At 39.8% G+C, this 27,740-nt stretch overlaps 1 protein-coding gene across 9 annotated transcripts in view; it reads left to right on the forward strand.

Annotated features, from left to right (window-relative positions):
• The first annotated feature begins 7,195 nt into the window (after nucleotides 1-7,195).
• ALKBH8 (alkB homolog 8, tRNA methyltransferase) overlaps nucleotides 7,196-27,740 on the forward strand; it is a 46,390-nt gene continuing 25,845 nt past the window's right edge. The window contains exons 1-9 of one of the 9 annotated variants that reach the window (XM_014261658.2): nucleotides 7,196-7,223; nucleotides 7,960-8,111; nucleotides 11,058-11,179; nucleotides 11,769-11,909; nucleotides 13,764-14,004; nucleotides 15,043-15,174; nucleotides 16,041-16,136; nucleotides 17,464-17,568; nucleotides 20,544-20,614. In XM_014261658.2, the coding sequence (XP_014117133.2) occupies nucleotides 11,778-11,909; nucleotides 13,764-14,004; nucleotides 15,043-15,174; nucleotides 16,041-16,136; nucleotides 17,464-17,568; nucleotides 20,544-20,614 (777 nt within the window). In that variant the 5' untranslated portion in view covers nucleotides 7,196-7,223; nucleotides 7,960-8,111; nucleotides 11,058-11,179; nucleotides 11,769-11,777. The other 8 variants (XM_088051511.1, XM_088051507.1, XM_088051510.1 and 5 more) reach the window with 8 other exon arrangements.

The raw sequence follows: 27,740 nt of genomic DNA on the forward strand, positions 1-27,740 counted from the left end.
TCTCTAAACTAACTTTTTCACCCAGTGATTTAAAAAATTTTCTAATCTACACACTTACATTTTTAGCTTTTTTCATCTAACTTTAACATTTGTTTTCATGTATCACCATGAAAACATGCTCATGAATTTCATATTATATGAAATTCAGTGTTTTTTGTGAATCCTATGACTAAGTATTAGAAACAAGGGCACACAATCTGTATCTCAGACTCCAACACATCTGACCATGTTTTTGTTTAGAAAATTTTAACTTATGGCTGAAAAGCTATTCTTATAAAGTAAATGTGATGCATGAGCAACAGCTAATGATTTCTCCTGAGATGATACCTGAAAGGAGATGAAAGAATGGAATCCCAGTCAAAGGAATACATTACAATGTTCTCTCCAGGCAGTGGGGGCACCAAGGATCTCACATACGATGGAAATGTAACATTTAGTTCTCTTATGTAAAGAGTACTATGTCTTTAAAAATTAACTTCACAGATTGTGTCCGAACTGCAAGCACTGCATCTTTAAAAATGTATTGATTGCTCAAGTAGAATCAGAGCCTGATGATGTTTCATGAGTGTCCTTATGGTACATTTATGCCCTGAAGTTACAACTGTGAGAAACGATGGCTACCAAGGATATGCAGGAAAGCAGACTGCCTGCCTAGTGTAGATATCAGGGAGGATCCCTGCACAAGGTCGCATTGCTTCCTGAATGTCTACCAAATCCTAATTGGTTGTGACAGAACTGAGTTTTCCCAGGTTACTGTAAGATTTTGACTGTAGTGCCAGAAGAGTATAATATTGTTCAAACAATATTTAAAAAAATATTTATATTTCTTATTTGTTTAAGGTAAAACAGGTCTAAAGAGACAGAAGAGAATACAAAGTACATGCAAACTTTGAAGGGAACACAATTTTCACTCTTTGTGTCAGAGTTGACAAGTATTTTGTGAGACTCTTTCTAACAACATTGCATCCAAGGCTAAACTACACCATGTGTTGATGGGTTTACTGATTTAGAGGGAAATCAATATTTTGTATGGTTCTTTCAGTACTCCATTTTACTTTTATGACAGTCCAGAAAGTGTACTAGACTGGCAAAAGATCTCACCCAAACCTTGCCTGAGCTGCAGAGAAAGAGTCACAGCAGCAGTGAAAGCAACAATTCCTGTTCAGCAGAGAATTATCATCTTTTCTTTACAGCTTCCATGGCATTGGAAAGATTTAAAGCCCTAAGTCGCCAAGATTGTTTTTGCCAAGAGAAAATTAAAACTGAGGACAAAACAATTTAATGCAATGTATGGTTTGCTTAGTATTGCTGCATGTGGGACTTTGAAGGCTGAGGACCATTCACTGAGAGTTTTTATTTGAGCAGAAAAAGCTGGCAGGAGCTTCACTGGGAATTTTTGAATTAACTTCATGGATATTATACTTTCCAGTAGTTGTGTCTAGGGAATTTACATCTCTTGGGGTCTTCCTTAATGAAATCAAGAAATTATCTGGTTTTTGACATCTGTGTCCACATGTTACAGGAACCTCTCAAGAGCTGATTCTTTGCACTGGCAATATGTGTAATAAAATATCTTCAGATTTGTAGCATGCACATCATAATTACAGCAATTTCTCTCTTGTGTCTGAAAGTTCACAGGAACTTTCTGAAGAGTCACCAGAAAAGCATGAAAGATTTTCTGTTTATTGGGACTTACAGACTGTGCTCCCAGTTCAAGTGCAATATTAATGGTCACCCAGCAGTGTAGGCATGCTTTTGCAGTGTGTCTGATAACGGAAGCTAAAGCTGTTTCTCCCTGCCTCTAATAAACAATTTTCATTAGTGCAATTAGAACTTCATTAGTGCAATCTCATGGCATAGCAGAGGTGCTCAGTTTAGCTAACCCCTGTCCAATCCTAAACATTCCAGTTTGGCTCTGTAGATGACAAGATCTGCTGCTGTCCCTGTAGGGAACTGGAATCTCCCTGCTCAGAAAAAGCTGTGTCATCCTGTTAAAGAAGCTTGCTCCACAAGAGGATCACACCTGGTAACAGTGGAAGTGAACATGCCAATAATCATGTATTTGTGCCAAAAATGCAGTGTTGCCAAATATTACAGTTTTACTGTGAGATTTATGCTATTTAGTGTATTTCTTAAAGTTCCAGTACACTGAGTCTTGAGATTTCTGGAAAAGAGCAGCTTTTTATTAAAGGAAAGGAAAAAAGTACTCTAAAAATCTTGTGTCTGTGAAAAAAGACTTGAAAAAGTTTGGCGGTATGAATAGAATGTAGGCTAAAGCTTAGAAATCAGAAAGCATACTGATACTACTTGACATTTTAAGTCTCTTGAGAATACAAACATTTTGATCACTAGCATTTGAAAGTCCCACTGATTTTAACAGGACTAAGGCTTCTCATGTCTGTTTCAGTCTTATGCAATTGCTAAAAGTTGTTTTTTTCTGTCTGTTTTTCTTTTTTAGAAAGAAATATGAAACATAACATTGAACAGCAGGAACGCAGAATAAAAATGACATACAGCTCAGAGCCAGCCTTGCCTTCTTCCTGAAAAATATAAGCCCTTGGCATTGCAGAGGTTTGTTACAGAGAGGTTCATTATCGCAAGCAGCAGCAGTTGCACATTTTGAATTTAGGTCAACACATATTTGTCCAAGTGCTGAACTATTACATGAATGCTTTCCTAAAACAATTAATCTTGTGTCTCATCCTTTATTACAGTACTTCTCTACAGGAGTAGTCATGGGTGATTTTTAGCTGGATTTTGTGCTAAGAGGTTTCTTATTTCTGTAACAAACTGCTATCCTGAAATATATCCTATTTGTCATGATTCTTAAACTGCAGTTTCTTATACCAAGAGATTTGATATAGCAAATCCCATCTTCTTGAGATTCCCTTTTAATTTGGTCTGAAATTCATGGAAATCCAGTGTGATCACATTAGGCTAAAGCATGGCTTGGCTTGCTTTGCTGTAAGAGGGAGTAACATTGTCTTTCCACCTGCAGACCAGTAACCTCGTGTTTGTTGAAGGAAATAGATGTGTTTACTCGCTATCCTATGAAGTTGATTCCCAGGGACTGACAAATGCCTTGATTCTCCCTGGGAATGTGGCCAAGATAAAATAGCTAATAGCATAGCAAATAATGTAAATTGTTCCTGAGAAAAAACAGCAGGATTTTATTTTTCACCTATGACTAAATGGGAGCATGATATTCTGCTTTAGAAGACATCTTTTCTCATTATTAATTAAAAAAGAGCCAGAGCCAAGATTTTCTGATATAAACCTTTTTTCTCAAGAAAACTATTAAGACTTAATATCAAACTAGAATATTTGCTTATACTTAAAATCAAAATCTTAAAATTATAAAGAAGGGATTTTTAAAAATACATAGTGAGTTTTCTGCTAAAGTACTTTAAATCAGAGATTATATTAACATCAAAGGTAAATGTATTTGAATCCCCACTTCTGTGAACTCTTTTAGTCAGTCATAATATTGTTAATGGAGATGTATTTTTACTTGTCAATAAGCACTGTGGTATCTGTAGGAGGAGCCTGTACCTATCTTATCTAGCATGGGAGGAGAATGCACAGTGCTTCTGGGCTTAAATCATGAAGGGCATAACAGTTCTGCTTTGAAATAAGGGGTATTAAACCCCTAACCAGACTTTAACTGTTTTCCTTTAAATGGTTGAAATTTCCTATGTGAGAATGATGTTTATAGAAGAAAAAATCCTGATGCATTATCAGAGGAAATGTTATTGCAATATGCATGAACAATTCTTGACCAATACTAATCACACAGAGATACTCAAAAAAACCAAGTGCACAGTGAGTTTGTTCTCCCCCAGAGAACACACATGGACATGCACATAGAATGGAGAGTGCACAGAATCTGGAATGTGGACACTTAAGAGAAACAACCTTTGGGCAGGTATTTTCCACTTGTCAGAACAAATTGGTAATGAATTACAAACTGGTATCATTAGAATTATCCTTTCAGTAGCTTTCAGGGTTGGGTGGTTTCCAGGGCTAATAGCCTCAGAGAATATTTTAACAGGACAGCAGCTGTTGATGTGGCCTCATTGCTCTTTCTCCATTCATTCTGGCTCACAAGAAGAGCAGATGAGGCTGAGGCTTAGTGTTCACAAAGGTTAACAAGCTATATGCTATACGCTTACTATGTAGATAGCAAATATTCATAGTTTAAATATAAGAAAACTTAGGCAGAAGATCTGTGCTGTCACAACACTTTGCTATCTACTGTGTGGGTCAGGGACAGAGGATGACTTAATAGCACAGACTGTGGTGAAGGAAAAGTGGAACCACCCTTCTGACCAAGTACTTCCTACTTCCCAAATATTACAGGCTGGTGGATATGCCCAGTCAGCCTCACATGCATAGTGCACTTGTACCTTCTGAACATGGAAAAGCCATGTCCCTGGCATATGGCATGGTATACATTCCAAGGGAAAGAGAAAGGATTTTTTTTGTTGCTGTTTTTTCTTGATTTTTTTGGGTTTATTTTTCTTCTATGCAAGCACAGCCATGGGTAGATTTCTCCAGAGTGTGCATTTAAGAAAAACTTGAGGAGCTGGCTTCAGTCTACAGGTTTACACAGGAATCCCACACATCATTGATGCTGAGAAAAGTTACATACCCACAGGAGGCTGAGGGAGGAAAAATAAAAATCAGCTTGGTGCTTAAATACAGAGAGAGAAAAAAAGTGCTATGCTTTAGTAATAAGATGCAGTGAGAAGCAGAATATTTGTCAGGTAAACAGAAAGTAGGCAATCCCAAATTCCAGCATTTTGGATAAAGAAGGGAGAAAGGTTATGTCTAGAGGCATAGTATGAAGCCTGGTTAGCCTATGAAGAAGAAAAATGAAGGAAAGGCTTACACTGTATCTCTGATTTAAGGGACCACTTTCTCCACAGGGAGTCAGTGAGGTGTCGAGATGCTTCCTTTCAGTGGCGGAGGCTTCTCACTTGTGTGGGCTCACTCCACAACCTTAGTGGGGTTGCTGGCCAGGTCAAGAGTTGAGCAGCAGAATATTTACATACAACCAGAGGCTCAGTCTTCACATGATGTTATCTGGACTGGCATGGTTTTATATTCTTAGTGCCACAGTGTGCCAAAGGTGATGTGATCAGTGCTGACTGTGATGGTGGATTCTCCTGGGGATGGTTCTTCTGGTGAGTGCCTGAGCCTGGGGGAAGCCAGGATGCTGTCTTTAATCCATCCTGGCCTGCTAGAAGCTGTCTTTGACTTGCAGTATGGATGTGGCTTTCTCCATCTGGTTTTGGATCCCCTGTGCTGGAGGAGGCTCCAATATAGGCATGGAGGCAGGTGTGGGGCTGAGGGACGGTGTCTCACTGGACACAGGATTAAAGCATTGCACTTGTTCGTGAGGACTCGGAGGGAGACTGTGGAGGGAGGATGGCAAAGAGCTGAATCTAGTTGGAGAAAAGGTGGCATAAGGAGGGCCTGCTGGCACGTGGAAGCACGGACTGAGCAGGAACAGGAGGTGGCACAGTGACAGTAAGTGTGTGTCCATGGAAGGTGGCTATAGGGGGCCACTCACCCCTTTCCCCTTGCCACACTGACTGCCCTGGATCCACCTGGCATGGATCTCCCTCTCTACAGGACATGGCTGTGTGCTGCAGGAGAACCCTGGCCTGATCATTGGGAAATCCTGGCACATAGAACTGAATGATGCCAGAGAACCAGAGAGCCAGTCAGGTTGGAAAAGACCTTTGGAGATCATCAATCCAACCTTTAACCCAACACCACTGTGAAAAACGAGGTTCACATAATTTTATAGAATTTAAAAGTTGAATAAAAAAAACAATTAGGAGAAAAAAATAAAGTATACAGATATGGCCGGGTGTCTCTGCATTCAGCCAAGAAAGCACTAACACTAACACAGGATTGTCCCTTAAAAACAGAATCCTACTACATATCCATAAATTCTCATACATATTCATACATTCTTCTTAGGATCTTTGGTGTTCTTCTGTTTAGTTTTCTGTTGCCCCTTTCCCAATAGATCAATCTTCTTGGCGCCATCGAGATTTATATTCCCTGATACCAGAAATGCAATAAATTCCTCCCCCAGAGCTCTGGTCACTGCTGTCTTCATCTGGATAAGACAATTTACAAATGCAGGAGTTCTCCAGCTATTTTTCTTTTTTCTCTCAGTCTTTGGGTTATACAAACAAAAACAGTTTTTATTTTAATACTATGCCATAGCCTAACATATATGTATTATACTGCTATTTCTAAGTTTCATCAATAACAGAAATAAATTATATTAATACAACAAAATTTCCCATTCTTATACACATAACATTCATTTTAATATTTGCGAAAAGCCAACAATATAAAATGTATCTATAACAACCACCATGTCAAATAGGCCATGGCATTAAGTACCATGTCCATTGTTTTCCTAAACATCTCCAGGGACAGTGACTCTACCACCCCTCTGGGAAATCTATTCCAAGGTCTAATCACCCTTTCCATGAAGAAATGCCTCCTAATGTGCAACCTGAACCTCCTGCAGCTTAAGACTATGTCCTCTTGTCCTGTCACTTGTTCCCTGGGAGAAGAGGCTGACCCCACCTGGCTGCACCCTCCTTTCAGGCAGTTCCAGAGAGTGATGAGGTCCCCCCTGAGGCTCCTTTTCTCCAGGCTAAACACCCCCAGCTCCCTCAGCTGCTCCTCACAGCACTTGTGCCCCAGAGCCTTCCCCAGCTCCGCTGCCCTTCTCTGGACACGCTCCAGCCCCTCAATGTCTTTCTTGCACTGAGGGGCCCAGAACTGAGCACAGCATTTGAGGTGTGGCCTCAGCAGTGCCGAGTGCAGGGGGACGGTCACTGCCCTGCTCCTGCTGGCCACACCACTGCTGATCCAGGCCAGGATGCCATCGGCCTTCTTGGCCACCTGGGCACACCCTGGATCACGTTCAGCTGCTGTCACCAGCACCCCCAGGTCCTTCAAACCACTCTCCCCCCAGCCTGTGGCGCTGCCTGGGGTTGCTGTGGCCCAAGAGCAGAAACCAGGCTCTTGAACCTCAAAGCTTGGCTTCCCTGACCGACAGTAAAGCCACAGACGCTCGTACCGGTGAAACCCTTCCCGCTCGGTGGGCAGCAGGGCGGGCGGTGCCATGACGGCGCGGCGGGGGCGGTGCCGGTGCCGGGTGCCCGCCCCGACATGGCCGCTTCCTGCAGGTAACGCGCCCGCCGGGCCGGGGCTGCAGCGCCCGGGCCTCGCCTGGCTCTGGCTGGGGACGGGGAGCCGCGGGGGCGGCGGGAGCGGAGGCGGCCTCTGCCGCTGGTTCCCCTCTCGTCCCGCCCCCGCCGTGCCGCCCTGCGCGGGGAGCAGAGCCCGCGGCGGCCTGCCCGCGGCTCCGGCTCTATTTCTGTCCCTCTCAGGACGACGTGGTGTAAGGGGGAGAAGGCCAAGTCAGTCCCTATGTCTGCCTCACAGCTTTTATAGCCTCCCCTTTATACATTTAGGGCAGAGAAGAAGGGACACTTCTGTGAGGGTAGTGAGGCCCTGGAATAAGTTGCCCAGATAAGTTGTAGGTGCCCCAATGCTGGCAGTGTTCAAAGCTTTGAGAAACCTGGTCTGGTAGGACGCGCCCCTGCCCATGGCACGGGGTTTGGGACTGGTTGATATTTAAGGTCTGCTCAGACCCTTAACATTGTGTGAATCTAAGGCGCGCTCCTGTGGTTATTCCTATTATCGTTACTGTTTGCAGCGAGTGCCCAGAGCCCGGGGTTTGCGGGGTGTCGCTGGGTGGGAGGTTTGGTGCTGACTGTCCCTAGCAGAGGTGGGATGGGACAGGCGCGGGGACGTGCTGGTACCTGGATGTGCTGGAGCCTTCAGGCGCCTTTGGCCAGTGCTGGAGCTCTTAAATCTCACCTTCGGGCCTCCTGAATGCATTTTTCCCCCCCTCCCCAGATGTCTGCGTGAATACTGTGTCCTTACGCGTTTGTTGTAGCGTGTCTGCGGCACAAAACCAAGCCAAAACTGAGTAACAAAGAGCCCAACTTATCCCTGATCGTGGCGCTCCCTCTGCCGACAGTCGCCGCTCAGCTCTGCCCGGCTGCCAGGTACTTTCGTTTGCGGAAGCGGCTTCTACAGTAAATAAGCTTCGTGCATTGCATTAAAGCTTTACATTTACCTTTGTAGCAACTTCAGGCCAATTTTGTGACCTTAGCTCGTACAGAAAGGGGAAACTGTTTTCAATGTGTATTTTCAGGAGCTACTTTTTAAAAATACTTCTTGTAAAACTAGGTGGTAACAGTAATAAATGCAGCAGTGGATTAACCCTTTTTCTTTTGCAGCCTAAAGGAGGTGTGAGATCCTAGGAAATTAAGTTTCCTACTTCTGTGCAGTTGAGTGTGATTCCTTTATTCAATAATCAGGGCAGACTTGGTTTCTGTGTCTGCTGAATTGAGCCACTGGTAATAGTGCAAGAGACAAGACAGAGAGTTTAGACCTGGTTCAGACAGAGACAAAAGAAGTATTCTGCTGTCTCAGCTGTGCAGGTGGTAGTGTTTAAGATGCCTTCAGGAGCTGGTGATTCTGGCAAGCATGAAACAGCACGTCAGGAGGGTCTTCAGCTTCTTGAGCAGCAGGTGAAGGGCTGAATATTGTGGGATAAGTAATCTCTGCCAGTGTTAAATGCTATTTAGACAGCTGAATCACCCCTCAGTTGTCCCTTGTTCAGGGGTTATGAAAAGATAAAAAGTAGTCTTTCGGCTTCAGTTTCTGTGCTATTTTGACAAAGATTATGTCATGACTTCTTTGCTTTGGCCTGGGGAGTGTGGGCGTTCGTGAGGCCCTAACTAAAGGCTGGACTAAACTCAGAGCTGCTTTCTCCAGAGATCAGATGAAGTCTTCCATAATGCAGAGGTGTAGCTGTTATGGGAGATGCCTGACCCTTTCAGTTTGAAGTCCTTTGTTCTGCAGGCTGTATGGCAGTGGTCTGACTGGTATGGGTGATGTGCATAGCCTCCATGAGTTTCCATCTGAATCCAGTTTGCTTGGTTTCAAAGTATTAACCTGTTCTGTATTTTTGCTCTCTTTCTGTAAACTCACCAAGTCAAAGATGTGTTAGTTTCCTGTGAAGTAGTTTGGGTCTACCTGAAACCTTTTGCAGAGGAGCCTGCACATGTGTAGGCTGTAAAGACGTGGGCCTTTTTCACCTGTGTCTGGCAAATAAAGTTGGAGAAGCCAAGCCTTTTGCACCCAGTTGTGTAGATGGTGATGCTTAGGGACGTAGTGTTTAGGGTGGACTTGGCAGTTCTGGATTAACAGTTGAACTCAATCTTAAAGGTATTTTTAAACCTAAATGATTTTGTGATTCTATGAAATCCTGTAATTGCAGAGCTTGGTCATAGTAGGCTTGCTGAAGGAGCCTGCAAATCAGCTGAACCTTGGTAAGGGTAACCCATTAGATGCACTTAGGAGAATTTACCTAATAAAAACTTTCTGTGCTTCTTTTCATGAGGCTTTTATTTTTCCCATCTCAATTACCTTGTCTTCTAATTATTGTATGCTTTTGGGTGTTGGTTTTTTAGTTTTATTTTTTGTGTGTATGTCTCTCACTGTGATTTTTATTTTTTGTTTAAGCAAGTTTGAGATTTTTTGATCATTATTTAACTAATGAAGGTTAAGAGGACCACTGTTCTCTGTGTGTTTAACACTGTTGATTAAGTGAAGAATCTTATTTTGAACTGTTTTGAGCTATTTGCCTTTATAGGGAAGACTGTTGTTTTCAAGAATTAGCTGTGGCCTGTTTATAAGTGTGCCATCAGGATGGGGAAATGATTATTTAAGAAGATTCCAAGAGTTTGAGGAAGGGAAGGAAAAAATTCAGAGTAATATAATAGGCAAAAATCCCTTAATGAGCACTATTGCTTTAAAGGGAAGTGGTAGACAGTTCCTAACAAATCTGTAAGAAAATTAATTTTGCAGAGATCAAGATTAATTCTATAACCCATTGATCTTTTCAGCCTCTACACTTAATTTCTGAAGCCACATGAAATAATTATTTTAGTAGTCTTCTCCTTTTTCTGACACTCTGCCCTGTTTCAGTTTTTACTTGTGAGATTTTTGTCTCATGCATTTTGCCTCCACTGCATGTGAGCATGGCTGTGCTTGAGTTCTAAGAGATCCAAGGAAATGTCAAGAGTCTAATAATGGTAGGATGGATTTCGGTGCTGAGTAATTTATTAAGTGTTTTTTGGTTTTTGGGGTGTTTTTTGGTCAGGCTCAAATATAAATGTGATCTTTATGTGGTCAGATATGTAAAAGCTTGAATAATGCCAGAAAATCAGGGTTCAAACTGTTGTGGCCTTGCGTGTGCCACCTCAAACTTGATAGTAGGCGTCTGAAACCACATCAGGAGAGAACTGTTGATGCCCACCATGCCAGCATCTTGCTACGTTTGCTTAAAATTGTTGTTGACAAGGGTTTCAATTCATTTAAGACCTCTGTAAAATTGTGTTTGAGAATGGAAGAGGAATGGTAGGAGGATGAACTAGTAAGTGGAAAGGATCCTGCTCCTTTTTGGAGGATTAGAATATTTTATTTTCACAGAGTGCTTTTGTCATTTGGATTCTCTTTAAAGATTTTTCTTGTGCAGTGCAGTTAAAAGTTGTGCAGGTTGATTATGGTAACGCTGCAGCAATCACAGGGAATACATGCTTAGAGCTCCTGTGCAACACTTCAATATTTTATAACAATTTTACTAGCATGTCAGTGCTTGTTTAAAACAAAATTTCTGCTAAGTCATTCAACACAAAGTTACAGTGAATACGAATATAAGGGTTTTTTTGCCTTTACCATTTTTTGTGGTTCAATGTCATATTACCATGATTGCGTCTGCAGTTTAGGTATTGGGAAACAGCTCTGCAGTCATGCAAGCTAGAAGGCTTGAGTGACTGTTGGGGCAGTTGAGAGAGTTAAATAATTACATATAGGGATCATTGACCTAGTTTTGTTTTGTTTTTTTCCTTAAAAGTAACTGAAACAAAACCATTTTTTGACAGGAAAAGATGGAAGGATTGTTGCAGGTCTATGATGATAAAATAATGGAATAGGACAGACTGTTGGATTGTCCAGCTATACTGTTAGGAGGTTTTTTGGCAAAGAAGATACCTCTAAAATACAGGTAAGGGGTTATATTACAGGAAGACATAAAGTCAAAGTCAAGCTGCATCAATGTCTGGGAGTTTTGTCATAATCTTACGTGAGATCTGGACTCCGCCCTTGGAAAAGAAGTAGAAAAAAGAAAGGAAAAGAATGTAGGCTCAGAGAAATGTGGGAAGGTACTGTATGATCTCAATATGGTGTTAGACCAAAAGTGGCAAAAGATGCAGCAAAACCTGGAGAATGCCAGTGACCTTTAAGTACTCACTGGTTGGTAAATGCTGTGTTGCCATGAAATTCAGTAGTTTTTATATATATATGTGTGTGTGTGTGTGTGTGTACACAGTTTTCTGTTTCTTCTCACCACAGAAAAGTGATTTGCATTAAGTTTGGGAAATGTGGTAAATGATGTGGAGCATCCTAGTTGCTTGCTCTAGGACATCTAAGTATTGCACACATTTTTCTACCCTCAAGAAAGGCAAGTTTGGCCAAATGTCACACTTAGTTACAATTAGGTAAAAGGAGCCAAACATTTCATCAATCATTTCATTTTTGTGAGAGATCGTTTTCAAGCAGGACACTCACTGTGTGTTGTTATTTCTGCTTTCCAGAACACCAGTATGGAAGTTAAAAACAGTGAAGATCATTTGAAAGTCCAGAAAATGAAGAAGAAGGTATTGAGGAAGCAGGTCAGAGCTCAGCATACATTGATGAGACATGAGGGCATAAAGTGCGTCTCCCATGCCACACAGGTGACTGGTAGTTGTGATTTTGATGGTAGTGTTAAAATGCTGCTTTTCTGTGTTCTCTTCTCACATGTGTCTTGTGTAAAATGCAGTTCTTAAAAATGCACTTCCTGAGATTGAGGGTTTTCTGTACTTCTTTGATTTCAAAGCTGAACTGTACTTCAGCAGTTCAGTGTCTATGGAGAGACTTTGATGGCCTTTGGATAAGGTTTTTTTTAACCTGAAACAGTAGTTACTTGGGTTGAGGAGGAGGAGGAAGCATTGGAAATGGTATGAAGTACATAAACTTCTCTTTGTTTGTTGTTTCTCTTTTTTTTTCTCAGGCTTCTAACTTCTGTACCTTTATATCCTCCATAGTATTCTGTCAAGTGTAATTTGTCTAAGCTTCCCATTAAAAACATGTCTATCTTGGAAATCTTTTCCATTTTGGTTTTTTCCTCTAAACAAATTATGGCTGTGATTCTGTGGGAATTGTGCTGATTTGCAGCTGATTAAATGGGGACAGCTTTCTCTTTCCTTGCAGAAAAGAGACTTAGCAGAAAGCTACATAGATTTTTGATTTGTAGTGTTCTGCCACAGTAGAGTTACTGCAGATCATAGAATGATCTCACAGAATCTGATGTAGCAGAAAGTGACAGGAACTTGCAGACAGAAAGGGAAGTTAAGGGTTTCTAATTTCCCTCTCTCATTTATGAAGAAATACAAATGGCTTGAAACACTGTAGAGCAGTATCATTTACCCTGTACTTGTTCATCCTGATTCTGCAAATTCTTTCCATTCATATATGGAAACATTATTTAGGTCTTTATACCTTTTGTAATAAAATCTGGTTTAATTTTCTGTTCAGATTTCACACCACACGGATAAATGTTAATGACTCAGCCATCTTGTTTATATTGTAAACTCTTTAGAACAAAGACTGTGTTTTTCAAGTGTTGCTTGGAAATAGGTCTGTGATTTGGGACTTGTTCCACTTGAAACTGTCCCGGGTACCAAATTATCCATCTGATCTATCCAAAGAGTAATTTTGGGGTCCAGCAAGGTTCTTACTGGTGACAGAACATTGGAATAAGTGATATATGAAACAAAATCAAAGTGCTGGTTGTAAACTTGTGTCAGGAATATAGAAAATACTTCTAGGCTTTGTGCAAGAGTCTGACTATCCCTAAATTACATCATCTGTTGCTGCATGTGCTGCAGCAGTTGTGTACTGGGGTCTTTGTAGATCAAGTGAACGGAGTGGTTTGAACCTCTTCACGTCCTTCACACACACGGATCTCTCCATCAATAACATTCTAGAAAACTACAATAATTAATAATGAGGTAAACTTTGAAAAATATGATCTGTTCCATAGAGCAGATGTTAACAGAGCCTTCACAATAGGCATAATCACAGCAGTGCTCATATAATTGGTTTTTTTTAATGACCCTTGTCTTTGGTTCTAAACCTCATTTTCTGTTTTTTTTTTTTTTATGGAAGTGTGATACTGTCATTTGAAATAATTGAACACTTTTCCCAGCTGTTCAAGAAACCTCCAAAATTATGTGTGCCAGTGCCACTGTTTGCTTGCAGTACACTTGATGCAGACATGCTGCTTCAAAGCATGCATTAACTGAGGAGGTTGCAATTCTGATGGAGGTTGCAAGGCTTCCAGCCAGACTTATGTGCTGGGCAATCAAAGGTTGCATTAGCCTTGTATAACAAGCTCATGGAAATGTAAATATCTTGTTCAGAATACATAAAAGAGTGTTCATGGGTTTAATTGCTCTTTATAATGCTGTTCTCTTGCTAAAATGTTAGTTTTAAATGAACCAACAATAATCACTAATTCTTTTGTTTTTTAATTCTTTTTCAATTAGAGCCTGGTTATTGCCAATGCTGGTCTTGGTAATGGGATGAGTAGACAGCAATTGCTCAGGATACTGGAAGAATATGGAGCAATGGAAACACTCTTAATGCCACCAAATAAACCATATTCATTTGTGAAATATAGGACAACAGAAGAAGCCATGAAAGCCTTTAATGCCCTTAATGGAAAGGAAGTAACACTGGAAGACTGTGGCCAGAACATTGTTCTGTATATTAATTTTGTGGAAAAAGGTACAGTTTTTCTGCTCTCCTATATGTCCAGCTTCCTGCATACTGCTCCCTTTTGCTTTTACTTCCTGGGTTGTAAATGTAGGTAAAAGCACAGTAGTTTTTGTAAGTAGGTACAGAGAATGAAAGCTAGAATCTGAGATTCAGGATATAAAATAATTTCTGCTCCTTGTATTCCACGTTAGAATACTCTAATTTCAACTCTATTACTTGGAAACAAAAGGGAAAAAAAGATTTGTGTAATTTCCTGACCATTCAATACTTCACATGAAGATTTTGTGATTAAGGAATCTGGAGAATGAACTCTGGACAGTTCATTGGATTTCTTGTGTGACCCTAGTCTTGCAGTCTCTATCTCAGCTCCAAGAAGACAAAAAGTCCCAATGAAATTTCTATTTTGGTTTTTTTTGTTGTTTTTTTTTTTGGCTGATTATAAGCTATTTACTGCAAAAACTGTTGCTCTTTCCTCTTTCTGTGAGGTTTCATGGTGTCTAGCAAAAAGGGTTCCTGGTGTTGGTCTGGCAGGTTTTTTTTTTGCTTTCTTGGGATAGCAAACTGAATGTCCCAACATCAGTGATGTTTTATGTTCACCTATCTATTGTTCTGTACTCCATGTTTGTACATATTTGATTACAGATTATTCTCTGTATATAGAAGAAATCTGCTGATATGGTAAATCACTAAAATTCTACAAAATTAAAATGCAATTCAGGTAGAACCTTTAAGTGGTTTGGAAATTGTTTACCATTATTTTACAGGAAGACCACAAGTGGTTTTGTGTTTGAATAGTGTAAAGTCTTGTTTGTCTTATGCAGTAAAATTTTTAGAAAACGCTCAAATGGTGCAAGACTTGGGCCTTACCCTGTTTTGTCATGACAAAAAGGGATAATTTTTTCTCCAAAAAAGACCACAACAAGGGCTTCATTAAACATTTCTACAGCTGTACTATATTCTCATACAAAATAATTATATCCCCTTAGGGATGACAGATTTTATTTTCTCTAAAGACTGACAAAATTCTCTTCTTTTCATATACCTCAGTTTCCTTGCAAAGTGCTGTTCCTACAAGCTTGCCTCCAGGCTTAATGGTAATTGAAAAGATTATTTCTCCAGAGGAAGAAAGGAGGATGTTGGAAAGTATTGACTGGAAAGGAGATGAAGATACTCAGAATGGTGGGTCCAACTATAGGAATCTAGACATTCTATACTTTTGCACTGGTTTTTTTCCTGCAGTTTCAGGTTACAGGAAGTTTACATCTTGGTAAATGTATTATCAGAAATGATTCTGTTTTTTTTATTAGCATTTTAGAAATTGGGTCTTATACTGCAAGTGATCAGCTCCTTAGGGCAAGTGATTTGAATTGATATTCTAGAATGGATTTACTTGAGTGACAAACCTGCATCCAGAGACAATTAAAGTCTTTTTTATGTGTCTTGTGCCGAGCACAGGACTGTTTGTAATTTGACATCCAGCTGAAGAGCTGTGCCTTCTTTTATGTAACAAAAAAAATTTAGTTGTTTTAATGCATTCTGGATGCTTTCATGCTTTGACTTCAGCTTGTGGAGTTAAATCCTTCAATAAATGAATTCTTGGAAATTACTTCGGAGTTCCTGCGTACATTTGTTCTGTGGAGCAATGCAAAAGGTTATGTTGACCTTAGCTAATGTGTAACTTGGAGATTAATGAGAATGATGGATCTTGATGAATCGGTAGGGTATTCATCAGGTATAAATTCAGAGATCAGGGCAAGAAAAAGATGCATTAAATATGGCTCAAAAAAATTGGTATTCCCTGCTTCTTGCATATACAAAACCACCATCTCTTTGACTCAAAACAGCAGTGAATGTGATGCCTGATGAATTACAAAAGATAATAAGCAGAAGTGTGTGCATTAAGAATGAGGGTCACACACTGTTTTAACTGCTAATTAAAGAATGGTAAGGCTTAACAGGCAGGATGGAATAGGGAAACATAAATTGCCTCAATGTTTAATGTTTTATGTAGTCTAATCTTACTGTAAAGTTATGTATTCTTACAGCCCAGAAGACTTTAAAGCATAGAAGAGTAAAGCATTTTGGATATGAGTTTCGCTATGATAACAATAATGTTGATAAAGACAAACCATTACCTGGAGGTGAGAACTTCCCTATTAAACTGTGCTTATTTTGCACTGATGTTTGAACCATTATGTAAAGCCTTTAAGTGCTGGTGAGTTATGGCTGTGAGAGTGGTTAAAGGAGAGCTTTTGCTGTATATTAACCATACACAAAAGTGCTTTTGAATTTTGAGATTCATTCCAAATTATTGTTAGTGCTTTAAGCTTGTTGTCCAGACACTTGGAGCCAGAGGTTCTTGCCCTTTGTTGAGGTCTGGTAAAATACAGCTTTTAGGATTGTAATTGTTCTTCCATTTTAGCTTTTTGTTCCATAAAACAATTACGTCTTACAAATTGCATATTAATTTATTTGGGGGATGTGACGTATGTTGCTGTATATATTTATCTCAACCAGCTTGAAGCTTTCTGGATGCATGCTGAAATAAAATTTCCTTTGCTCTGAAAGCAATTTTGTAAAGGTTTCAATAACTCATATTTGGAGTTGAAAGCTGTGAGTCAGAGCAAAGCAAGTGAGTCATCTTACAGACCGAGATTTAAAAATAGTAAAATAGGAGAGTTAAATTCCTGTAAAACTTGAAGGTGTTTAAGGTGATGCATGTGTACTGGGGTGGATGTAGCATGCAACAGAAGGATTCTGGTTATATTAAGATTTTAACTGTGAAGCTACATCATTGTAAGAGGATTGATCTGTGAATTGTTTTCTAGTCTCACAGACTATTTTATGTGTGAGAAAACAAGAATAAAGATCAGTAGATTCATGGAAGGGATAGTAGTAACATGTTTGTTGGTGTTATCTTCAGCAGAATTTTTCAGTCAAATCCTCAGGTAAAATATCAAACCAAAGCTTCAGTGGAAGACTATATCTTCCATTCCTGTTTCAAGACGAGCTTAACTTCAGCAGATTTTTTTGTGATATTTCAATCTAATTCAGTAACAGATTTCCAGGGAATAAATTTTTTAGAGAGCTCTCTGCACAGCTGACTCTCTGCATAATAATTTTGCTTCTTGACTGCAACTTTTTTATTGTAATTGGTGCAAACTTTGCCTCTGATTTGATGTGGTTTTATTTATGTGTAGAGATAGTACATTTTGCATTTGTAAGGAGTAATCTGCTTCTGAATGCAGAGGCCTTGGAAAAGTGGCCTTTCTAATTTTGAGATCTTAAAAATGTATCAGACTTGAAGATTAGGCCCTCAATTCTGATGTGTGTGTTAGCAGCAGATGAAGAGTAATCATCATTAAAGATGGACTTGCATGTATATGAAGCTACTTCTATGCATTTTCCTAATTATATTTATTGTAAAAAGCTGTCCTGTCTTGTTTACAGTTCTGTTTCTATAACTAGGTCTTCCTGAAATTTGCAACCCATTCTTGGAGAAGTGCTTAAAGCAGGGATATATCAAACATAAACCTGATCAACTGACTGTAAATCAGTATGAGCCTGGACAAGGTAAGTTTATTTGTCCCTCAAAAATTCTGAGCTCTTTGTTTTACATAGTGGTTTAACCCTGGTATGTAACTAAGCACCATGCAGTTGCTTGCTCATTCCCCTCGCTGAGGTAGAGGAGAGAATTGGAAGATAAAAGTGAGACTACTCATGGGTTGAGATCAAGACAGTTTAGTAAGTAAAAAAAAAAAAAAAAAAGGCAAAACAAAGGAAGACAAGGAAGACAAGCGATGCAAAAAAAAAAAATAAAATCCTTGGCTACTAGCCAATCAATATTCAGCCAGTCCCTGCTTAATGACATCCCTGGTAAACTTCATCCTTGGTGTCATTACTGAGCATGATGTCATATAATCATGTGGAATATTCTTTTGGTCAGTTGGGGTCAGTTGTCCCAGCTGTGTCCCCAGCTTCTTGTGCACCCCTAGCTGACTTGCTGGCAGAGAAACATGAGAACCATGAAAGACCTTGATGCTCTGTAAACACTGCTCAGAAAGAGGTAAAACATCCGTCCGCGCTTTATCTACACTGCTTTCATCACAAATCCAAAGCATAGCACCATACAGGCAACTGTGGAGCAAATTATCTACATCCCTGCCAAACCAGTACATCTTCACGAAGAAGCAGGAGAGTGTAGCATCTAACTGTGGAATGGTGTAGGGAAGGATTTAAGCACTGGCTTAGTGTATTTCCTCTATGACCAGAGATGCTTTGAATCAAATCTAAAGTCTTAATACTGATTTCTGCACATAGGAACTTAGGTTCAGAAGTGCAGTTTTTTATACCAGTATTATGGAAAATGATGGTGTTTGAGTCCAAGGCCATGATTTGAAAACTAACTATAAAGAGATATAGGAATAAATAGTCATATTTGGTTTTCTAGTTAAGTGCATTTTTTTACTCCAAACTTGTATTGCTTCCTGTAATTTGCATACAGTCTCCAGGAAATGGCTCCTGCTGTTAGTACATATGATATAATGTTAGTGCATGTGATACATGGGGTCTTAAGTATGATGCAAGCAGTGTTCCCCTATCTTAGAAATAAGGAATTACTGTATTTTTGTAATTTTTCCCAAACTGAAGGCTTCTGAAGAAAAATAAACCTCTAATCACACTTCTAGGGAATGAATCACATGCTGTACTTTTTGCTAAGCTTAGTCATCAAGGTTAAGTATCTGGCTTGCTTTCCAGGGTGAGTATCTCATTTGTCCTTAGGAAGAAAGAACAATGGCTTCACTCTCAGAATTAATGTCTGACAGCTATTACAGTGTCTGCTGAACAAGGGTCTGAAAAGCTGATCCTATTTGTTTATGTATCTGACAATCTGTTAAATTGATACAGTTGGGTACTTCTGGCTGGGACATCTGAGAAGAGTAGTTAGAACTGTGGATTTCTATCTAGAATGGAAGCAGTTTTTTTTTTTTTTTAAATCAAACAAAAACTCAAGCACAAAGCAAAATACCCTTTCTTAAGTGCAAATCAATAGGATATGAATGAGCACAGAGCACAGTCAGATTAATACTGTCTGCCCCTTGGTTCTGAGCCATTTTTTCACTGGAAATTATACTTGAAATTTTAGAAAGTGAGTTATGGCTATCAGTATCTAAGCTGGAGGGGCCACACAAGATACATTAAACGAGGTGGGTAGATCAGTGTGGTCGTGGTTGAATTATTGGTGACAGTGTGGAGAGCTGTCAATATTCTCTGCTGCACAGTGAATTGCACAGCCTTCAGTGTGCCTCTTAAAGCAGAGCCTCAGTGCTTTGTATCGAGGCAAGCTGTAACAAACAGGTAGCTGTCTGTCCTTGGTTTTCAAGTCTCACTGATTTTCTGTCAGATTAAATGTTGGTCTCATAAAACACTTGCATTGTTTCACTGAAACTGATGGAATTCAGAATATTTACATCTGGAAGTAAAATCTGCTGTATAATAAGGGGGCTTTATAGAGCTGACTGACACTTCAGAAAAAATTGTTTTCATCTCAGGAATTCTCTACAGAACCTGAAATGAACTTGGGTATAATTTTTAATAAACAAATAAAACTGTTTCAGTTTGGATGGTATAGGAACAACTGTCTGCCTTGGCCTGCAGTGGATCAGAGGAAGGTGCAGTTGCAGTTCTCTCAAGCTGCTCTCCCTTGCTCCACTGCTGACTGCCGTTCCCCGCCACGTGGTGAGATCTTGTTGTGGCATGCATACTGCTGCTAGCACTTGGTATTAAAATGTGTGGCACAAGCAGGGATTAGCGTTTTTTTTCCAATTAGCAGATATGAAAGAGAAATCTAAACAGACCCTAAAAATGACTGTCCTTTTGGCAATTCTGTTATGTACGTGTACTCATACACGCACTGACAGATGTATTAGTCAGGGGTTAGCCTAGCAGTGATGTGTAGTTGCCTAGGAAGTGCAAAGCAGAGGCAGGGCTCGATCCTAACAGTGCCTTTGAGGTAGTAGGTCCTAATGCTGAAGCTGAAACCCTTGATGCAGTTATTTGCTTAGGAAATAGAGAGATTTGAGAGTACTCCTTTGTGAAGGGAGTGAGGAAGAAATATATGATTGTGGGTGAATTAAAGCCCAAAATTGCCATGTGTGCCATAACTGTTGGTGCTAAGGGTTACACTGTCTACAGGGAGTCCAAAGTGTTTGAGCTGCTGTCTGCAGCAGGGAGAGTAATTTGGAGTCATCCAGGAGTGAGGCCTTGGAGTAACCAACCTGAACTATGTTATATGTATTTCTACCGATCATACAAGACATGTAGGTTAATTGTGTCCATCTAACCTGGACGTGTAAATAATACAATTGCCCTGAATTCTTATAGAAGGCAATTCCCTTGTTTATGATAGGTTTTGTTTGTTCAGCCATACATCCCAGTTTTCCATATGGACATCTGTAGAAATAGAGCTTGTTAATGGAGATAGCACTCTATTGTTATTGTTGTTATTATTATATTGACTTTTTGTTTGTTTGTTTTTTTTAAAACAGGAATTCCCCCTCATACTGATACACATTCTGCTTTTGAAGATGAAATAATCTCTCTCAGTTTGGGAGCTGAGGTAACCTTAATGTTTGCATGTGGTCTGGTGCTTTACTGAGAAGTTCCATTTTTATATTGTTAATTTGTTAATTTGATTTTCCATGGTGTCTGTCCACATTCATCATAACTTAATATAAAGTATGAAAGGTGGTGTGATATGCTAATTAAATAAGTAACTACAATATGATATTTTCATTGGAAGATTTGCCAGTGATATCAAGGATTTTTAAATCTTGGCATCCAGGTCTCCATTGGCCTTCCTTCATCTTTATTTCATGCTTTAATTTCACATATTCTGCCTCAGTACTGCAGCCCTGGGCTTTCTTATCCTTTCCATTTCAATGAAAAGGCTGACTCTGGCACAGATGCTCTGTTACTTCATTGATGTAACCATAAGAAGTGAATTTCTAGGTTATTGTCTTACAGCATATCTTCGTGATGGTCTCGGAGATGGCCAAAAGCAGTGATTTTAATCATGTGAAAAATACATGTCTTTCTGGGAAGTGGACTGCCTGGAGCATTTTGAAGCTGTAAAAGGTTGGAATGTATACATTTTAACCAGGGACACAGCCAGACTTGGACCATTTCTAGATATTTCAGTAGTAGGTGTTGGATTACAGCCCGTTAGGTATCTCACAGATTTCAGTGCCTTTTCCTAATGAGTCATAAATATGCTCTTCAAGTGCAGGCAATCAAAGCACAGATGTAGTAAAACAAGCCAGTGGCCCATGAAATGCTGCATTATTTATGACTTTTCTTTCTAGTATTCTTACAACTTTTTATGATTTCTTTGTGGTTTTGTGCACTTAGCTCTTTATCTGATTTTAAAATGAAAATATCAGTTGCAGTAATACATGAGTTACCTATTTTAGGAGTGGAATCCCCTTCTCTATTCCCATAAAATCTTACCACGGGCAAAATTTACACACTCTGTTAATAAATAATTGGATTTACACATACAGCATCAACCTTTGGTGTCTTTCTCTTCTTCTCTTTATTTTTCTCTCTGTAGGATGATGTTTTTCCTACCTGAATACATTAGACTCAGTGTGGTGGAAAACATGCTTAAAGCCATATTTCTTGTCCTTTCTTTATTCTCCTCAACAGTAAATTGACACACATTTACATAAAAGGTACCATAAAGAAATAACCTTGCAACCCAGCTGGTTCTGTATTCTATTTTGGAAATTGGCAGACACTTCAGAGGAAAAAAAGGAAGCAGAATGCCTCATTACTGAGTAATGGAAAGAGCATTTCTTTCAATTGCTGATATGCTCGTCCCTCTAGTATCTGAGTTAGGCAGATTGTGATAATTAATAACTACAAGAAATGCTTTGGCTTATGAAAAAGAAGTCTGACAGAACAGAGGACTAAACACAAACACCATCCTAGCCTGGTGACTTAGTTACCACCGCAGATTCTCAAACGTCTTATATAATCTTCACAGGCCCACAGAACTGTCTAGCTTGGAGGGAATCTCTTAAGATCATGTAGCCCAAGCTCCTGCTTAAGTAGGGTCAGCAAACGTAGGTTGTCCAAGACTGTGTCCAGTTGTGTTTTGAATATTTTTGCAGATGGAGACTCCAGAACCCATGTAGGCAATCTTTTGCAGTATTTAACTTATGTCACAGTAAAAATCCAAACTGTTTCTTTGTGTTCTGATGGAATGGCATGGTTTAATGGTTTAAATTGTGCCTGTTGTTTCTTGTCCTGTTGATGGACATTGTTAGGAAGAATCTGGCTCCTTTGTCTTCATTCCTTCCCATTGTTTATTTATGCACACTAATAAGAGCCATCTTACCTGACTCTGAGCCATCCCTTGTCCAGGCTGATCAGTCTCAACTCTCTCAGCATCCCCTTATGTAAATATATTCCTTAGAAATCTTTATGGCCCTGTCCTGGATTTGGTCCAATAAGTCCATGGCATTCTTGCAGTGGGAAGCCCAGTCCTGTACCAGTACTGGATAGAGTACAAGAGATACCCCCTCACCAGGGCTGATAAGTGAGGAAGGATCACCTCTCTTTACCAGCTGAGTGCTCTTCCTAATGTAAACCAACACACTGTTGGCCTTTTTTATTTCAAGAGTGCGTTGGTGGCTCATGTTCAGCTTCTTGTCACCAGGAACTCAAGGTCGTTTTGGGCAAAGCTGCTTTCTAGCTCATCAGCTGCCAGTGTGTAGAGATACATGAGATTATTCCTGACCAGGTGTAGGACTTTGCACTGCTGTTTGTAGAACTCTATGAGGTTCCTGTTGGCAGCAGTTGTTCAGCCTGCCCAGATCCTTCTGGATGGTGGCACAACTATCTGGTATCAGTCAGTTCTCTTAGTTTTATTGTATCTGCAAATGTGCTGAATGTGTGCTCTGCCCCATCCTCCAGGTCACTAATGAAGTTGCTAAAACAGTGCTAGCCCCAGTATCAATCCCAAGAGCAGCCCACCAGTGATGTCCCCAACTGCGCTTTGTGCCACTGCCATTTTCAGTGGTACCTTGCAATCTAACTCGCATTACAGAGGGTCAGTCTATTCCTCAGTGGGGAAGGAGTTTATCCAGTAACAAAGCACTCGGTACTGTTTCATTAGAGGAATCATTGTAACTTTAATTCATTTCTGCAAACCTGATTTGTGTTGAAAAAGGAATAGTTACTGGCATGCATATTCATTTGAGGTATAAACAAATAATTTTGAGAAATAAAGGCTCGATTTTTCACAACACTGCATTTGTCTTGCATCAGATAATCTACAGTGATCCAGGTTCTTACGCCTGTACAAAATGAGGTGGAAATGTAGGTGTGAGATCCTTTTTCCTATCTCAGTCTCATAAAACAGCTTTATCAAGAGGTACAGAGAGGCCAAGTGGTTGCCCTGGTTGGTGCAGTCCATTGTGTTTGGCGGAGTTTACAAGACAGATTAATCTTGTTTTGAAGGAGGAAAATATCATTATTGCTTTGCACTTCTGCCTAGCTTATAAAAAGTATTGAATAGTTAGAGGGCAAAGCAGTGAGAGGTGATTTGTCTTGTCCTATAATACTTTAGTAGGAAAAGGAGGGGTCTCAGGCTAATTATTCCTGTTTGTAACCCATTTTCTTTGCCATCTCCTGGGAAGCTGCAGTCTAGAATGAGACTTCTAGAATATCCTGTGGGCTTGTAATTGCCTTTTATAAATCACCACATGCACCCTGTCTTTATAGAAGCCTATACACTGAGTATAAAAAGTATTAATGAATATCAGTTTCAATGCTCCGTTACTGAATGCAACTTTATTTTATTCAGAAATTGTCATACTAGTAAGACAAGGCAATGTGGTAAATTTAGCAATCTTTTATTAAACTTAATGGCAAATCATGTTCTGTGTCCATGATTTTGAATGGAGTACTGCAAAACAATCCTTTCTGTTGAGAATTGGTTTTATTTCAGTTAGGTGTTATTTTCAATGCCTCCATTTGGTGTCTCTAAAGATAAGCAGTTTTACAGTATTTCATCTTAGAAGCCTGGCCAAGTTTGCAGCTGTCTCAAAAGAATCCTAATTTTAAAGCCTGTGTTGAATTTCTCTTTGCAGGTTTGCAGCAGGAGCTTGATCAACATTGAGATTTTTGTTTTTCCACTTTTCCTGATTTGCCATTTTATATGCTGCTGTGTAAGCCTTGATTCATTAAAAGTTTAGCAATACAGAAGTAGCATTTCTATTATGAGCTAAGTAGTGCTATGAATGTATTCAACCCATAGAAGAGTTTTCCCTTCCTGGGTGCAGATCTTACTCCCAGTCTCAAATTAATCAACACCCTGCAGTCCTTCCTCCTCATCTCTGCCCTGCCATGTCCGAGACTGCAGTGGGACACCCACTGCACCCTGCTGGAGAGCAAAGCACAGTCATATTTTGCTCAAAAGGGGTGTTGTGTTGGCACAATATCCTGATTTATGTTGCTGTGTCCCATTTTCCTAAGATGCAGCCGCAGGCTTGTCATTCTCTTCTCCTTAGCTCTGATTTTCCTTGCCTTACACTACTTCTTATGCCTTGGGCTGGCAAAAGGGTGGTACAAACACTGAGAACTGTGGTCATGCTCTGTCTAGGCCCCGACCTAATGTCTGAGGAAGGAAAGCTTTAGGGATGTCAGCCAGATTCGTGGCTCAGAGTTAAAGGGGGGGGGCGGTGTGTGTGTGAACAGATCATCCTTGACCTCTACCTAACTTCTGTTCATCTGAACACCTTCATCATCTCTTAGCCTGTGGATCTTAAGTGCTTTGATCTATAAAGAAAACCTGTGACTCTCTTAAGCCTCTAAAGCAGAGCAATGTTTCAAATAAAAGCTCCACCAGACGTTTTGAACTACCATTGAGTATGGTCATTTTAGAGCTGATAGAATGAGGTATGCTGCTTGTAGTCATCTCTCAGTCTGATAATTGACCCTTTTTCTGGCACTTTTGCTTCTTATCTGTTGATCTATTTCCAATCTGTTTTGTCTAGCAAACAGAAACATGTAGCTGATACTGCAGCAGCTGTTTCTGTAATAGCTGAGAGATTTTATGAGAAGCCTTTGGAAGGTCTAGACTGTATCCAGCCTTTGACAGTTAGCAGCTGTTTTGTGTCTTGCATGAGGTTTAATGAAATAGGCAGGCACTGGATATTGCTGTGTGGTCCACCTCTTACTCTGCTTATGTTGGTTAGTTGCTAATTAAGTTTAATTTGCTGTTTACATATATATTGCGTTATTCTTCTTGTAAGGGAAGGCAGAAAGCATCTTAACTATTTAAAGAATTACTATAGCAGTGGCTACACAAAAGTTTTTTTCACTGTCTATGCTGGCATAAACTGCGGAGTTTAGAAGCTTGTTCAGATGAGGTAGGATTCCTAAACCTCAATAGTTTGCTTTTCCAATCTATAAGACAAATGCAACTCAAGAAACGCATCTTACAGTCATGGGTTTTATTGGTTCTTGAGGAATAGCAACTTGCAACAACTTTTTAGCTGGAAATCCAAATAGATGTTATTTATAACTGTATGCCAAGTTTTGTTGGTTTGTACCATTTAAAGTGGTATTTAATTTTTGAAAACTAATGAAGAGCTGCTCCATGTAAAAGGTATCCTGAGCACTGCAAGTTAAATGCATCAGGCTTTAGAAATCTGTCTCTCCCATTTGCATTTACTCTTTATTGGTATGTCCTGTGTGTTTCTTTCTGTCCATGTCATACCGTGATGGGCTTGGGTGAAATACAAGAACCACCAAAATCAAGGGAGAACTTCCTATTGATGTAATTGAACATTGAAATATGCCCTCTGAGATAAGCAACAAAGCTTGCAGCCCCTTCATGGGAATACTTACAGCAGTCTAACTGCCTCTTTTGGGAAAAGTGAAACATTCTGTTCTGGGTTTTTATTTCTGTGCTGGATGTCTCTTCCCCATATGCATACAGGAATCTGTTCACAGATACCAACACATCCTGCTGATGTTTCCACCTGATGAGTTTTTTAACCCTTGGAATGATCCTGAAAGTGTGGCTTTCGTGTAAAGTGTTTGGTGGGAGTCTGTCCTGCAATTAAAGAATTGATTGTTGATAGGCTGTTTTAGCCAAGGGTAACAAGAGCAAGCCACTGAGTGATCAATGCAGACAAGCATTTGTTTCCCAAGCACTGTGGAATCTGCTAATCTGTTTCAATTTGCATTGAGATAGTACAATAAGAGCATTTGGTCAGAATTTCCCCCAGAACAATGATTTGATAGCATTATTTCTCTAGTGATATCTTCTCAGCTACTTGGGAAGAACAAAATCAAAGCAAAGGTATGACGGAGCCGTATTTTAAAGTTTCGTATGTAAAAATACGCTTTTTTGTTCCCCTTTCATATTGGTGAGACATTACGGTTTCCAGCTGCCTCTTTGTCTGAGGTCAGGCATTTACTACCAGTGGGCCAATACCAAGTAAATAGCTCTGCAAAGGCTGGGTTCCTGTCTCCCTCTGTTGGATTTATACCAGCCTGCCTTCCTCTCCACAGAAGGAAGAAACTTATCATCCCCCACATCTTTCCATAAAGCTGTTCCCCACTATGCAAAGCCTAGTAGCTCCTACTGCAGTGCTGGGGAAGGCAGGCATCCTGTGGTTTGATTGGTGTGGGACCTCTGATCTGCAGAATGTGCTGTGATGTGCTGTGACTTGCTGAGCTGTTTCTCCTGGGTCTGCTGGAGTGGGAAGTTGACTTACTCTGTCCTCTGTAGTGATTTTGTTTCCTGTTCATGGTCCATGATTTTGGCTACTGAGGATGAAGGCAGAGCTGCGGCTCCTCCTGGTTCTTACCAGTTTACTTTCTTCACAGTCAGTTGGTTGTTCTTTTTTGTTGGTTGGTTGTTCTTCATTTGTTTTGATATGTTCTTTTTTGTTTTGTTTGGGTTGTGTTTTGTTTGGGTTGTGTTTTGTTTGAGCTGTTTAGTGTTGAGAAAGGGTTGGGGGAAGAATGTTTTTGTCTCTTGAACTCCTCTGGGCAGTGTAGCCAAAGTGAATGTGGAAAGAGATAAAAAAAACTGCAATTAGGAAGAGTTTGAAAATGAAATCCACTCGATAACACACATAAAAATATATTGAGATGCTATAAAAAAAGTCATATGGTTCCAGTTATTTTTGTGTGATTGTGAGAAAATTCCTACTGTGACTGAAATATTTTCTAAAATGTTTACAGTCTGTGGTAGGGCTTACAGTTTTCTGATTGGGGTCATAACTGTTTAAAAATGAAAGAAAACTTCCGCATAATTCCTTTACCAACTTGATTCTGTTTTAACAGAGCCTTTTGTCTCTAGGCTATTTGCTGTTTCTGTAGTGTGCTTATTTTGTATGCTGAGGCAGCACCATTTCATTTTCAATTCTCAGACGTCTGGCTGTTAAGGCGCTACCGTGACACACAAATAGATACTGAATTTTTCAGTGGAAGCAAATGTACTCTCTAAAAAGAGTTTTGCTATTCCATAGCTATTGCTACATATTGGTTTTCATGTGGTAGGAAGAATGTAGATAGGTAACAGTCTTGGAAAAACATTGTATTATGGTATACAGCACTAATTTTAAATTAAAACAATTTTTTTTCTCTTTTGCACTTCATGCCTCCCATGTATCCTTCACTGATACATGAACCATTCTTCTGTGGTGGTAAAATGAATTAAC

This window comes from Pseudopodoces humilis, chromosome 2 (genome assembly GCF_049639895.1).
Source record: "Pseudopodoces humilis isolate 2021_Gansu_Grassland_sample_001 chromosome 2, ASM4963989v1, whole genome shotgun sequence".
NCBI lineage: Eukaryota > Metazoa > Chordata > Aves > Passeriformes > Paridae > Pseudopodoces > Pseudopodoces humilis.